The sequence below is a fragment of the Sorex fumeus genome, unplaced genomic scaffold, assembly GCF_029834395.1.
Source record: "Sorex fumeus unplaced genomic scaffold, SorFum_2.1 ptg000008l, whole genome shotgun sequence".
In the NCBI taxonomy this organism is placed as follows: Eukaryota; Metazoa; Chordata; class Mammalia; order Eulipotyphla; family Soricidae; genus Sorex; species Sorex fumeus.
Window position 1 is genome coordinate 29,557,706 of NW_026606065.1, and position 14,336 is coordinate 29,572,041.

At 48.0% G+C, this 14,336-nt stretch overlaps 1 protein-coding gene across 1 annotated transcript in view; it reads right to left on the minus strand.

Moving 5' to 3' along the window:
- PCCA (propionyl-CoA carboxylase subunit alpha) overlaps positions 1-14,336 on the minus strand; it is a 274,548-nt gene that overhangs the window by 141,354 nt on the left and 118,858 nt on the right. Inside the window, exon 13 of the mRNA XM_056109803.1 lies at positions 1,094-1,237. Within this exon, the coding sequence (XP_055965778.1) occupies positions 1,094-1,237 (144 nt within the window). The remainder of the gene's footprint in view (positions 1-1,093; positions 1,238-14,336) is intronic.

Sequence of the window (14,336 nt, forward strand, 5' to 3'; positions counted from 1 at the left end):
AAAATAACCTAGGCACTACATCAAAACACGCTCAAGGTCAGAACAACAAATGTGGTATACTACAGATATTTGTTTTTCTTACTCTTAAAACAGTGCACATATGGTGAGAGTGAAGAATTCTGGTTCTTCAAGTAAAGACCTTAAAAGGGACTCTGCCTGTGCTACTGGAAATGTACACCATTTTTCACTATCTTAGATCATCAGAATAAATGTTACATAAGTCCAGTTTCATAGTGATAATGAAGAAAAAAATACTGACTGAAGTATAACAGAAAGCAAGCAGCAACAAACCAAAACGAATTCCCCAAGGTACCTAGGCTAGCAATTCCCAACAACTTACAGTGTTCTTAAACACAAATAGTACTCATTTATTTTTATGTCAGTGGGCCAACTTCAACGTCTAAAAGTAAAAGGCAATATAAAGCTTCCTTCCATTTTTGCTTTAATCATTTTCGGAAAAAAAGCATTTTCAGATGTCAAAGCTTACCCGATGAATATAGTCATAAAACCAAAAAACGTATTCGGCTGAGAGCTGACTAAAATCTAATGACTAAAATCACGAACAGCTTTATCAAAAAGCCCTGCCATTTAAATTTCAATTTTTGCTTTCACATAATCGGAAGGGATAAACTATTAGGGAAAAGAACTATTGGAGAAAAAAATCAATATTGAATTCACGACTAATGTGTGCACTGGGGAAAAGTTAAAAAAAAAAAAGAAAGAAAGAAAGAAATCATGGACCAACACTTTGGCTTATTTCAATGAGTCTGAAAACAAATGAACCCATGAAAAGCAAATGCAACCCCAACCTGTGGGTTACCAGGTCCCAGAATATTGAACCCATGCTCCACTGGCTCTTATGCTGCCCAGGAGCTATGCCTGCACCTAGGAAGCGATAAGGGAAAATTAATTACATTCCATCCTTCCCAGCTACTTGGAGCTCTACCACAGTGATCGAAGCTTCTCTGATTCAATTCTGTATGACAGACTCGAGGCCGGATCCCAGCCGCGAGCGCGCTCTTGTTGCTCAGCTGTGAGTGGTGGCCGAGCTGGGTCACACCACCCTTCTCCCCGCGGACATCATTCACTGTACCTCAGCATAAACCCGACACTCGACTGCCCAGCCGTTGATGGGAATATCAGCTTGTTTGTGCCGGAGAGGGTAGCCCTTGGCAACACGGATCATTTCTTGGACCAGGTCCAGGCCGGTAATGCATTCTGTGACGGGATGCTCGACCTGCCGAGCCAAGAGCAGCCGTCAGTGGGGGTGGCAAAGGCAAAGAAGCAGAAAGACCCACACCCCCGACGGGTGAAAGGCGGCCGATTCCCCTTCAGGCTGTGTTAAGCTGGAGGGAGGACACCCCCACCTGGGAGAATCTACCAGAAGCCTCTGCTTCCCGGCGTCCAAACCTGATGTGTGTGGGGGGGGGGAGGAACACCTATGAGAGCTCCGAGCAAATATCCCTATCGCTTCCCCGCTTTCCCACTGGACATGGAACGCGTCTGATTTTGACACAGTCTTCGCTGGAGAGCCACCTCCTCGGCGGCGATCCCCAGGAACCGGCCTGTTTTGCTACACTTAGCGTGGCAGCTGGAGCAGCAGAGCGTGGCTTGGCAGAGCAGCCGGCTGGCCGCCGCCTCGCCCACTTGCATGCTTTCACTAACCCACCCTGACAGGCAACCAGATTAGCGTAGGCTCGAATCAGCGCGGCCGAGCAGAAAGCGGCAGATGGGTCCGGCAGGTTGTTTCCCCCTGCAGGCTTAGGTGAGGAGCGCTGAGCACGCACAAAAGCCGGACGGGCTGGGAAAACGCCCTCCCTCTCAGCAAACTGCTGACAACGGCCGGGGAAGGGGCTGTTGGGGGGAATCCCAGGCCTTCCACAGCAGCACCTGGGACACACATGGACAAGATGAGGTTCTCGCTGCGTGTAGTCCGCCCGCGGCGACCGTGGGCACCTTCCTCACCCCAACTGGCCGCAAGGAGACCGGACAGCCAGCAACTGGCCTTCCCCAAAGTCTAAGTTTTAAAAATTTAAATACGACTCTGGCCACATCTGCTGCTTCGACAGCGATTTCCCGCCCCCCTCATCCAGATGAGGCACATTCTAAACCCACTTCACAATAGTTTCTTTCTCGTGACATGTCATATCTCATACACTCTGGGGCACAGGAAAAGGTCAGTGAACAAAAGAATCGTTCCCCCCATCTTTGACGGCACTAATTGAGGGACAGGACTTGGTCATTATAATAATCTTGAAGCTTATCATAAGCAGACAATGCCATGGTCTGAAAAAAAAAAGCTTTGTAAAAATAAACAGATGGCACCCATAATTAGCTCTGTGTGTGTTATGAGTATGTTTACAGTTTCAACAACATTTTAAGACATTTTGACATAGTTTTAATGACAAATCATCACTAAAATAAGCATCTACCCTTTCTGCAAAATAAATGCAACGCTAAATAAAGAGCTTATTTGATGGTTTAAGATATTTATTTTTGAGAGCGAAAGGATGGTTTTGCCAGATCCAAGACTCCGTACAAGAAAGGGATGCATGTAAATCGCCTCTATTTCCGCGTGAGCTGAGCCCACTACGGGCCAAGGACGTTACAGCGATACTATTCACACTTCCTCAGCAGGTGAGGAAAAGACAAAAGCTAAGGGAATGATGTCAATTCGTTGATGCCCAGTGCCCAGAAAAGGCCAGGCAAATAAATACATATCTGCTAACTAAACAAATGAGTGAACAAACAAACAGCTTCTAGAAAATAGCCCAAGAAGAGAGAGAGGCGCGCAGGATTGATATCATATCAGCGCATTGATGTATGACCGTTTTGCCTTCCTCAAGGAAAACCCTTAGTGGAAGTAGGTGGCAAAGACAAATGCCTAAAGGGGTCAGAGAGACTGAACAGTGAGTAAAGCGTTTTCGCCTTGTACATGGGTTTGATCCCCAACATCCTATATGCTTCCCTGAGCCTGCCAGAAGTGATCCCTGAGTACAGAACCAGGAGTAAGCCCTGGGTGCTGCAGGATATGGCCACCAAACAAAAACAAATAAAAAGACAAATGGCTATAAACTATATATGTCATCTTTTATAAAATGTATTGGTATGAAAATATAAAATACCAATTCATTATAAGATTCTACTTAACCTCAGAAAATCTCTCTATAGTAGCATAAGGAGAGAGGTACCTTAGATTCATTTGAATGGGACTGAAAAATGGACCTGCCTTGAGACCCAACTCAAGCATTACAGAACTAAATACATACATAACACTGTAGCACTGTAGCACTGTCCTCCCATTGTTCATCGATTTGCTCGAGCAGGCATCAGTAATGTCTCCATGGTGAGACTTGTTGTTACAGTTTTTGGCATATCGAATATGCCGCAGGGAGCTTGCCAGGCTCTGCCATGCAGGCGGGATACTCTCGGTAGCTTGCCAGGCTCTAGCACAATTATTTCACAATCCACATTAGTGAGCTGCAGCTCCCTCAAAAGCAATCCATCGGGTAACTAGTTGCAAATGGCAAAAACACCCTTCATAAAATTTTCTTTTTAATATCCACTTGGGTTTAAGCATTGTTCAAGTCTACACAATCAACAAACTCGTCTGGATTTTTCAGGTAACAAATACCTTTTTAAAGGAGTCTGCAGTTCTAAACACCTCTGAAAGAAATCTCTCTTAAAATATTTCAGAATTGGGGCTGGAGCGATAACACAGCGGGTAGGGCGTTTGCCTTGTATGCGGCCGACCCGGGTTCGATTCCCAGCATCCCATATGGTCCCCTGAGCACCGCCAGGGATGATTCCTGAGTGCAGAGCCAGGAGTAACCCCTGTGCATCGCCAGGTGTGACCCAAAAAAGTAAAAAAAAAAAATTTCGGAATTCTGAAGATCTTCCACGGGACCTGCGGAACATGTCTTTTAGCCCCTTTGTTATTCCTGTCAAAAAGCCTCAACTCTCTCTTTTTTTTCTTTTGCCTTTTGCCTTCTGGGTCACACCCAGCGATGCTCAGGGGTTACTCCTGGCTCTGCACTCAGAAATGACTCCTGGCGGTGCTCAGGGGACCATATGGAATGCTGTTAATTGAACCCGGGTTGGCCGCGTGCAAGGCAAACACCCTCCCTGCTGTACAATCACTCCAGCCCTCAACTTTGTTTCCATGAGCTGGTGTAGCCCCTCACCAGAGCAGACCTCACAGTCTCCCTCCATGGGAGGAGCTTCAGGGATCACCACAGAGATGGCTGAGTAGGAGACAAAACGGCCGTCAGACCAAAAGAGGATTCCATCGACACTCTAACATTATCTTTAAAAAGAAAGGGAAGGGAGAAGGAAGGAAGGAAGGAAGGAAGGAAGGAAGGAAGGAAGGAAGGAAGGAAGGAAGGGATGGCAGACTGACGGAGGTGAAGGAAGGCTAATGGAGCGAAAGGAGAGCAAGGTAAGGCCAAAAAGCCTGTCTCTCCAGACTCCAACAGGAACGAGCGTGGACTAGACACCCACCCCGTGTGGGCCAAGCTCCTAGTGTATCAGGAAGGAAACATATACTTTATGTCTATTTGGGAAACTCGGAGCAAACCAGAGCTGAATGGAGCTTCAAAGAAACGCCCCTCAGACTCAGAGTCAGCCGCACGCCCCCATGCTCTGCTCTCAGGGGCTTGGCGTGCTGATGGCGAGCCAGGCACTCCTGGCCTTGGCAGAGCATCTTCATGGGAAGAGACATCCCCGGAACCCACTTGTAGAAACAATACCTGGGGATATTAAAAATGCAAAACAAAACATCTTTGTGTGACTATTCCCACACCTGACTCCCCCACCATCCTCCCAGCAGGTTTCAGGAAACACAGAAGGGCCCGCAGGTCATGTAACCATCCACTAGACTACACTGACTTTCTAGGAGATAAAGCTGCTGATTCTGTCAGGGGGAAAAAAACAAAAACCTTTGCCTAACCTAACCCCTTGGAAAAAAAGATGGCTCCTATGAAAAAAAGCCAGAATAAGCCCTAAAATTCCTGCATCATCCAAGACAGATTACAAAGTGAGCTCCACTCGGGGACGCAGCAGTCATGAGTCTTTTGTCCAAACAGGTAAAAACAACGACAGTGACCAAATGCCACCCTGTGCACAGACTCCGGCTTCGTGCATACTGCTGTGGCCCTGGGCCTCCTGTGACTACCCCCCCCAATGGTTTCGGTCCTCAGGAGGCTGCTGATTCTGTGGTAGTTCAGGTCTAGCCTCTCAACCAACACTCTCTCTGAGTGGTGCTTCAGCTCATCTCTTCCTGCCAAAGCCAACGATCATGCTTGGGAAAGGTGACAGAGAGGTAAATTAGGAGTCGCTGCACCTCTGAGCTCTGAAGGTACCAAACTGCAACGGTGAAGAACGTTGGGGACGATGAATCCTCCCGACACTGTGCGTCCACATGCATGAGACCCTGACACTGCCAGATCCTCTTCAACCTTATTTCCTCCTTCAGTGCAAACTGGATGGTTCTAAAACCAGTGGCAATGATGAGTCCTTGTCAGGGTCACCCACTATCTTCCCTTAAGAGACCCTGTTGGTGGCCCGGGGCTACGGGTGGCCCTGGGGTGGAGAACCTAGCAGGACTTAGCCAAAAGGCGATCAAGAGTCTCCCAGCTCAGAGGCTGAAAGGAAAACACCACAACAGCTCCCATGGGACGGTCATGGGCAAGCTCACCAAAAAAGGTGAAGCCGAGCTTCAGATGGAAAATAGTAAATGTAACAGAGACACCAGAACCAGGATATTTTTGTCATAAAATAAATCAGTGACTAGCAAGGAGCCCAAAACTCTTCTCTACCTACCACTTTCCTTTTCAGAAAAAAATTTACTGAAAAATCCCACCCCCTCACTCCCCACTATCCACTGTTCCTCAAGGGTACTACCATACCCACACCACACATTCTCTCTCTCTCTCTCTCTCTCTCTCTCTCTCTCTCTCTCTCTCTCTCTCTCTCTCTCTCTCTCTCCATTCCACTGGGCAGTGGAGGGCTCTCTCCTAGTTTAGACTGGGCTGTGCTGACAAGCCCCATGAATATCCCGAGGTTCTAATGGCTTGGAGGTCAGTACAGGAATTTCCTCATCTAGGAAAAACTGCCATGCTTAGTCGGAAAGGGGAATTCACCTCACAGTTTCTTCTGACAAGTTTCAGGTAGAATCAATCTGGACAGCCCAAGGGGCCGGAGAGATTACAGCGCAGAAGGCCCTTGCCTGGCATGCAGCCAACCCAGGTTCAATCCCTGGCACCTCATATGGTCCCCCAAGCATTGCCAGAAGTGAGCCACCAGTGCAGAGCCTGGAGTAAGCCTTGAGCACCCCGGGGTGTGGCTCAAAAACAAATAATTTTTTTTAAAACTGAGGAAGAGCCAAAGACACGGGCAAAGATGGAAGATTAGAACAGAAACATGGCGGGGAAAGGATGTTAGAAACTCTTTGTACCATTCTGCAATTTATTCTATACATCTAAAATCATAAAAAATCAAATAGTAAAAATTAAAGCAACTCCAACAGCTTTTTGTTCTCTCTCATAAACCACTGTTTAAAACATGTCTGCCTTGATCCCATCATCCTCTCTTCCATCAGGCTCCCCTCTAAGTTAGACTGACCGGGCAGAGGAGGAAGGGGCTCGCTCTGCTTGCACGACTCAAGGGTGAAACATCTAATTGTGCGCTTTACCTAATCCTTCCTAAGACTTTAGTAACTCAGCAACAAACAGAAGCCTGCTCCTCCAGGGAGCCTGGGGAAAAAAATTCTCATTCTACACTTAAGTTTGAATGAAAATGGACACAGAGGGAGTTTTAATTTTAAGAGAGAGAAAAAAATCAAGGTATGATGAGAAGTCAAAGCAGCTAAACACTGACCAACTTGTCTGCTATGGGAAGGGCAGCGAAGCCACTGAAGCTCCCTGAATGGAGGGAGACTGTGTTGGGGTGCTTCTCAACCGGGGAAGTGGCCAGAGCCTCACTGCCCAGTCGCAGCAGTAGTGTGCCCCCACCCCACGATGATTCAATCCACCAGGATGATGAACGCAGTCCAGAGGACCCGCAGGATGAATGTGACCCCTCAATGCTGAACTCAAAGGCAGAGATACAGCGTGCCAGATGCTCAGGGCAGACACAAAGGCATGGGCCTGAAAACGTTCTGATGTTCGTATTAGGTCATTCTAAACTCCTAAGGTGGGCTGGAAAGATAGTACCGTGGAGAGGGCATTTACCTTGCACACAGTCAACCCAGGTTTGATCCACGGCATCCCCTATGGTTCCCCCGAACCCCTCCAGGATCAATTCCTGAGAGTAGAGCCAGGAGTAACCCCTGGACATCACCAGGTATGGTCCAAAAGCCAAAAAAGTAAAGTAAAGTAAAAAAATCAATAAACCTGTAATGTTGTGTCCAGTACACAGGTCTACCCAGACAGGTGCAACAGAGACGTGGCTTGTGGCAGTTCTCTTTGTAAGCAGAACAGGCTGGATCTGACTCTCGAAGCCGCGGTGATAATCCACTAGGAGGTATTGAATTGTATGATGGCACCTGGCCTAGCAGAGCACTATCCTGGTGAGCCTGCTGTTATTTCAGACTGAAAGGAGACCCAATGCCACTCCTTTTGGTTCAGGGAGATGCTTTGTCCAGAACAGTCAAACACGAACCCCATTAAAATCCAGATGCTCTCCCTTTCCGAGACAACAGGATTTCAAAATAAAGATCTAAAGTTATTTGATTTCGATCCACTGGACTCAGAGGGAATGTTGGAAAAGAGACGCCCCTACACTAATTCCCATAAAATAATGGTGATATTCAGCAGCAAACATGGTGAAGCTGCTATCCTAAAGCTTCCCTGGCAATTCTATCTCAAAAAAAAAAAAAAATCGAATGAAGAAAGAAGAGGGACATTTAGGGACTGAGAGTGTGTCCTCCACCCCATGCCCAGAATCCAGAATTCCTAGGATGAAACCCTAATCCCCCACCACATCTCTCTCTCTCTCTCTCTCTCTCTCTCTCTCTCACACACACACACACACACACACACACACACACACACACACCTCTGTTTGCTGGACTTGAAGAGAGCGTCTTTCGAGAGGCAATTAAGCTAAAACGAAGTCATCAAGGAGGCGCTAATCCAACACCACTGATGTCCTAAGAAGATTAGATGCAGACCGTCCACCTTAAATAGACCCCAGAGCACAGGCTGAGGGCGGCAAGCGAGGGCGGACTCCAGGGACATGGAGCGGGCCCCGACGGCAGAGCAGGGTAGGAGACTTGGAGCTCCATGCCGTGGGGTAAGGAGACTCTGCCCCTGGGTCTTCCTCTCTTCTGGCACCACTGGAAACCACTGAGCAACTGGAATCAGGAACAGAAACTCCAGAGGAGTCCCAGCTCAGAACCAAGCAAGTGGACCTGCTTGAACGCAAGTATGGAGGTGGTGGGAGAGAGCACTGCCGGCAGGGGCCCTCACGTGTGAGGCAGAGACTGGAGTTTGCTGTTCTCTGATCCACTTTGATCTGACTTGGTGCATGGAGCCCGTGAGAAGTGCTGGGAGGCGGAGGGCTGCTGGGCTGCAGCCCCTGAACCAGAGGAGACGCGGTTTTCAGACCCACTTGTCTGATTAAGAACATCTTTTAGGAACAGACCTCTGGAAATTTTACCTAACAGTTAGATCATTTCTTTTTCTTCTGTCAAACATAAAATAGCAAATCCAAAAACAGAAGAGGAAAAAGAGAGTAAAAGAAGTGAATAGTCCACTTGAAATTCTCTCTCTCAAAGTCAGGTTAATGATGCTGGGGAAACCGGTTAGTCACACGCAAAATAGGAATTTGGACCTCCTTCTAATGCCATGCATGCAAGTTAAATCAAAATGGATTAGAGGGGTTGGAGAGATAGCACAGCGGGTAGAGTGTTTGCCTTGCACGTGGCCGACCCAGGTTCCAATCCCAGCATCCCATATGGTCCCCTGAACACTACCAGGGGTAATTCCTGAGTGCAGAGCCAGGAGTGAACCCTGTGCATTGCCGGGTGTGACCCAAAAATTTAAAAAAAAAATTGATTAGAGACCTCAAAATCAGACATGAAGCCATAAATAATCCTGAGGAAACAGAGGTAGAACACTTCATGACCTTAAAGCTAGAGGTTCTTCAATAATTCCAAACCACTGGCAAAGCAAACTGAAAGGGCTGGGCAAATATCAAACCAAGAAGCTTCTGCACCATGAAGAAAGTAATGGCCAGATACGGACACCCACAAACGGGGAGGATACCTGCACACCCCCATCAGATACAGGGCCGATATCCAAGATAAAGAACTAGTAGAACTTGACACTCCCTCCCCTAAAAAAAAATCACATTAAAAACTGTGGGGGAGAGATGAACAGAAACCTGCTGAGAGAAGACAGACAGACGGCAGACAAGTATATGGAAATGCTGTGTTGGGGCTGGAGCAATAGTACAGCGGGGACGGCATTTGCCTTGCGCATGACCAATCTGGATTTGATCCCCCACGTCCCATATAGTTCCCCAAGCACCACCAGAAGTGATTCTTGAGTACAGAGCCAAGAGTGACCCCTGAACATCACTGGGTGTCAACCAAAGTGCAAAAAAAACAAAACTGTGTCACTTAATATCAGAAAAATCGAAATCAAAATAACAATGAGACATCATCTCACACCAGTGAGACTGGACACATCACAAAGAACAAAAACAACCTGTGCTGGCATGGAGGTTTGGAAGAGGAACCCTCCTTCACCGCTGGGAATGTCGAGTGGCCCAACCTTTATTGAAAACCATAAACTTTTACAAAGACTGAGGTTTGAGCTTCCATCGGACCCAGCAATTCCACTTCTGGACATCTTCTCCTAGGGTCCAAAGACTCAATATAGAAAAGACATTTGCACTCCTACATTCATTGGAACATTTACTCACAATAGTTCAAGGCTGGATACAACTCAGTTCCCAAGAGCAGATGAGTTCAAGAAACGATGGTACATAGACACAGTGGAATATTACTTGGCTGTGAGAAAGAATGAAATCCTGCAATTCACTACTACATGGGGTATAGTTAGCCTTGGGAGAGGGAGAGATGCAGGATGACCTTGCTCAGAGGAGGTATAGAAAGAATCACTGTAGGGGAATAACAATGCTCAAGGAAACAGACTGAGAAGTTCACTTCAGCAGGAGGCCAAGCACAGGAAAGGGGACGGAGGAGGGGCCCAGGGACAGCGTGGGCGGGGGGCGGGGAGCCAAACCCATGGGTGCCCAAAATTAAATTAAACAGAAAAGAAAAGAAAATGCAAGCCAACCAATCAATAAACCAGCTGGGCCAGCAGCAGGAGAGGAAACAGGTACAAGCCCCACCCACTCCCGCAGAGGTAAGGCTCAGGCAGAAGTGCCTCTGCTGCCCCTGGGGAAAGGGGAGGTGTGATTGTGGAAGGCCTCAGAGAAAGAAGAAAAACGCAGGGAAAAAATTCAGCCTCACTCATAATAATAAAAATATGAATGAAAATATGATAGTATCATTCACTGACATCCAAAAGTGGAAAGACAGAACAACTTTGCAACTGTATATTTTACCGTGATTCAATTAAAAAATAATAATTTTTTAATAGTCAAAAAAGTAGAAAGACAGGGGGCTGGAGCAATAGCACAGCAGGTAGGGCATTTGCCTTGCACGCGGCCGACCTGGGTTTGATTCCCAGCATCCCATATGGTCCCCTGAGCACCGCCAGGAGTAATTCTTGAGTGCAGAGCCAGAAGTAACCCCTGTGCATCGCCGGGTGTGACCCCCCCAAAAAAAAAGTGGAAAGACAAAAGATAGATCTCTTTCCTGTGAAAGGCAGCTGAGGGTCAGGAGTGAGAAAGATGGCTCAGTCAGGAAGTGGGGAGAGGACTCAGTCAGGGAGTGAGGAGATGGCTCAGTCAGGGAGTCAGGGAACAGCTCAGTCAGGAAGTGAGGGAGACCAGCTCAGTCAGCGAGTGGGGAGAACTCAACAGGCTAGAATGCAAAGATTTGTTGGTTTTAGTTTTGAAGCCAGCAGCTGGGAGTGCTCAGGACTTACTCCCGTGTCCATGCTCAGGGCTCACTCCCGGCAGTGCTCAGAGGATGTCAGTGGTAGTGGGAACAAAGCCAGGTCGGGTGTGTCCAACACAAGCACCTTCCCCCAGAAAATCTTCTGTTCCCTGGATCACATACATGGTATGCAGGAGCCCCAAGTTCAATCCCTGGCATGCCTGGTCCCTTCGTAATCACTGGGAACTTAGCATTGCCTATAAACAAAACCAAGTTCTAAAAGTGCGTCTTTCCCACCAAATCTACTCCCTCAAGTGGAAAGGGAGACACAAAGAGCCATCCCTGGGCTCTGGAAAGGCGCTCAGAGGTAGACCATTTGTCTAGCATGGGTGAGGCTAGACCCCACCCCGAAAAACAAGGTGGGAGGGAGGGATCAGTGACTAATTATACTATTTGTTAGGAGAAAAACACTGGGGGAAATATTAACAGGTAAACCAGTGAAATGATATGATCTACATACACCTGAATTCTAAAAGAACATTAAAAGGAAGGGAATTCTTGCAGCAAGACGGTGTTAAGAGAGTTTCTGCAGAAGAAAGAGAAATGATATGATTACAGTGTGGCACAGAGAGTCACTTTTATTTCCTTTTTAAAAAATAATTAACTCTTACTATCACTTGATCACTTGATCACTTGACTTCCCGTTAATCATCAATTTGCTCGAGTGGGCGCCAGTAACGTCTCCATTTGTCCCTGTTGCGTGCTAGTGTAGCCCAATGGCGTCTGTTCCTTCTAGGAACACGAAGAGCCTCAAACTGATCGTTTATGATCTTGATGAAGAAGTTACCTGTCAACTCTTACTATGGTTTAGGTAAACAGGATTACAGGAGTACTAAAATTTATGGTACTAATGTACAACGTCACTGCTCCCCACCATAACCAAAGCGTTCCAAGTCCCTCAAGCACCAACCAGAGTGATCCCTGAGCACCAAGCTAGGAGTAAGCCTGAGCACCAGTGGGTGTAGCCCAAAACAGCAAAAATAAAATGAAGCAAGCACATGAAGAGAGCACGGCTCCTTCTGACATGCGAGTGCCAACTGAACTGATCTGGACCAGTCACCCGAATCCAGAGGGGTACACACAGACGCGCCCCCCCCCCCCCACCGTCATGCACCAGAGCCCCTCCAGAAAGAGCAATGCTGGCTACATCAAATCTCACTCAGATGACACTGGGCAGACATGACCACGCACCTCATGGCCCTTCACTAAGGAAAACGTGTAAGCTGAGGCCAGAGAGATAGTACAATGGGTAGGATGCATGCTTTGCACATGGTCTACTTGGATTCAATCACCAGCATCCCTTATGCATACGGTCTCCCAAGCAATGCCAGGAGTGATCCCCAGTGTGCAGACCCAGGAGTAAGCTCTGAGCATCTCCAGGTGTGGCCCCCCCGCCCCCCCAAAAAAATGTACAAGTTGTGAAGCTGCAAAAAAGTGACAATTCCATCAGGAAATTTCAAAGAAAAAAAGAAGAAGAAAAAGAAAATTATAGCCCACTTAGCTCAAACTGAAACACTAATTAGAGATAACGTAAATCTGAGAAGAGAAAGAAGTTCGTGAATGTGCCTTAAGTGTGATAATTTAAGGTTAGTAAAGAAATTTGAATGCGAGAAAGTCTACTATTAAAAGAAACCCTGACTTGTCTATGTGATCTCAGAAGTTTCTGGAACATGCAGAGGGAACTTTCCAAGACTCTGTTCCAACTCCTCATCACGGAGGTTCAAAACAGAGCTATGTGGTGGTGGCAGGTCAGTGAGAAGGGAAAGGGAAGCACTGACCCTTAAGAGGGAAACACAACGTCTGAGTCCAGAGGAATCCACAGAGAACTGGGAAGTCAGAGCTCACACAACAAAATGCTGTTTAGGGATCCAGCTTGCAGTTGTGGAGTTGAAACCCAGGAGTGCTTGGGAGGAGGGGGGGGGTGTCACGTCCCAAAGTGCTGGCAGGATGGTGGGGGCCAGGGGCAGATTCCGGGGCTCCTCCATGCAAAGCGCATGTGCTCCAGTCCTTGGAGCCATCTGCTCAGCCCCTGAATGAAATTCTTTATGACTTTGGATTTTTTTCCTGAAATTCATTTATAATCTCTTTTAGAGGGTCAATATATCATTTTGGGGGGGAAGTTATCCAAGTTTTTTTTTAATGCAAGCACAGGGGGCCAGAGTGATAGTACAGCAGGTAGGGGAGTTTGTCTTGCATGTGGCCGACCTGGGTTCAATCCCTGGCATCCCATACGGTCCCCCAAGCACCAGCAGGAGCAATTCCTCAGGGCAGAGCCAGGACTAACCCCTGAGCATCACCAGGTGTGACCCAAAAAGCCAAAAAAATTTTTCAAATGCAAGCACAGGGGCTGGACTGAGGGTGCAGCAGGTAGGATGCTTGCCTTGCACACGACCGACGCAAATTTCAATCCCAGCATCCCATATGGTCAGACCCCTGAGTCTGCCGGGAGTGATTCCTGAGTGCAGAACCAGGAGCAACCCCTGAGCACTGCTGGGTGTGGCCACAAAACAAAAACAAAAACAAAGAAGACTTCAGAACAAATACTTTTTGGGGCTCGGGACATACTACAGGGGGGAGGGAAGGGTAAGATACTCGCCTTGCAGGGTCAGTCAGGGTTTGGTCTCCCGATGCCAATGCAGCAAGGAGTAACCCCTGAGCAGAGCCAGAAACAAGCCTTGAGGATCATCAGAGATGGGTCCCCCTCCCCAAAATGCAAGCACAGATACCTATGTGACTGCACTGAAGTTTTTTGTATGAATATCAACTAGATCTCGGAAGAGAAGAGTGCAGTCTTCTGCCCCCCACGCCTGACTGTCCTCGCTCGCCGGGACCCCTTGGAGGGGAGCGGGTTGAGCTTTCCTCCCTGCCCCGACCAGGGCTGCTGGAGCGGGTTCCGGGGCCATGATCTCCAAGCCTACCCGGATTTGGGCCGAGCATCCTCCACCCAGATCCTCCAAATTCCAGTAGGTGGGGGTCACACCCACCAACTGGCCCGCTGGCGCTGTGTAATCCCATCAGCGGCCAAGACTCAGAGACTATAAAAACCAGATCTCGGAAGAGAAGAGTGCAGTCTTCTGCCCCCGCGCCTGACTGTCCTCGCTCGCCGGGACCCCTTCGAGGGGAGCGGGTTGAGCTTTCCTCCCCGCCCCGACCAGGGCTCCAGCAGCCAAAGACCTCCAGGACCAGCCACCAGCATGCTGAGACCACTCTGAGCACACATGAAGGTACTGGCAGAGGGACAAAGTCACGCGGGTTCCGGAGCCAT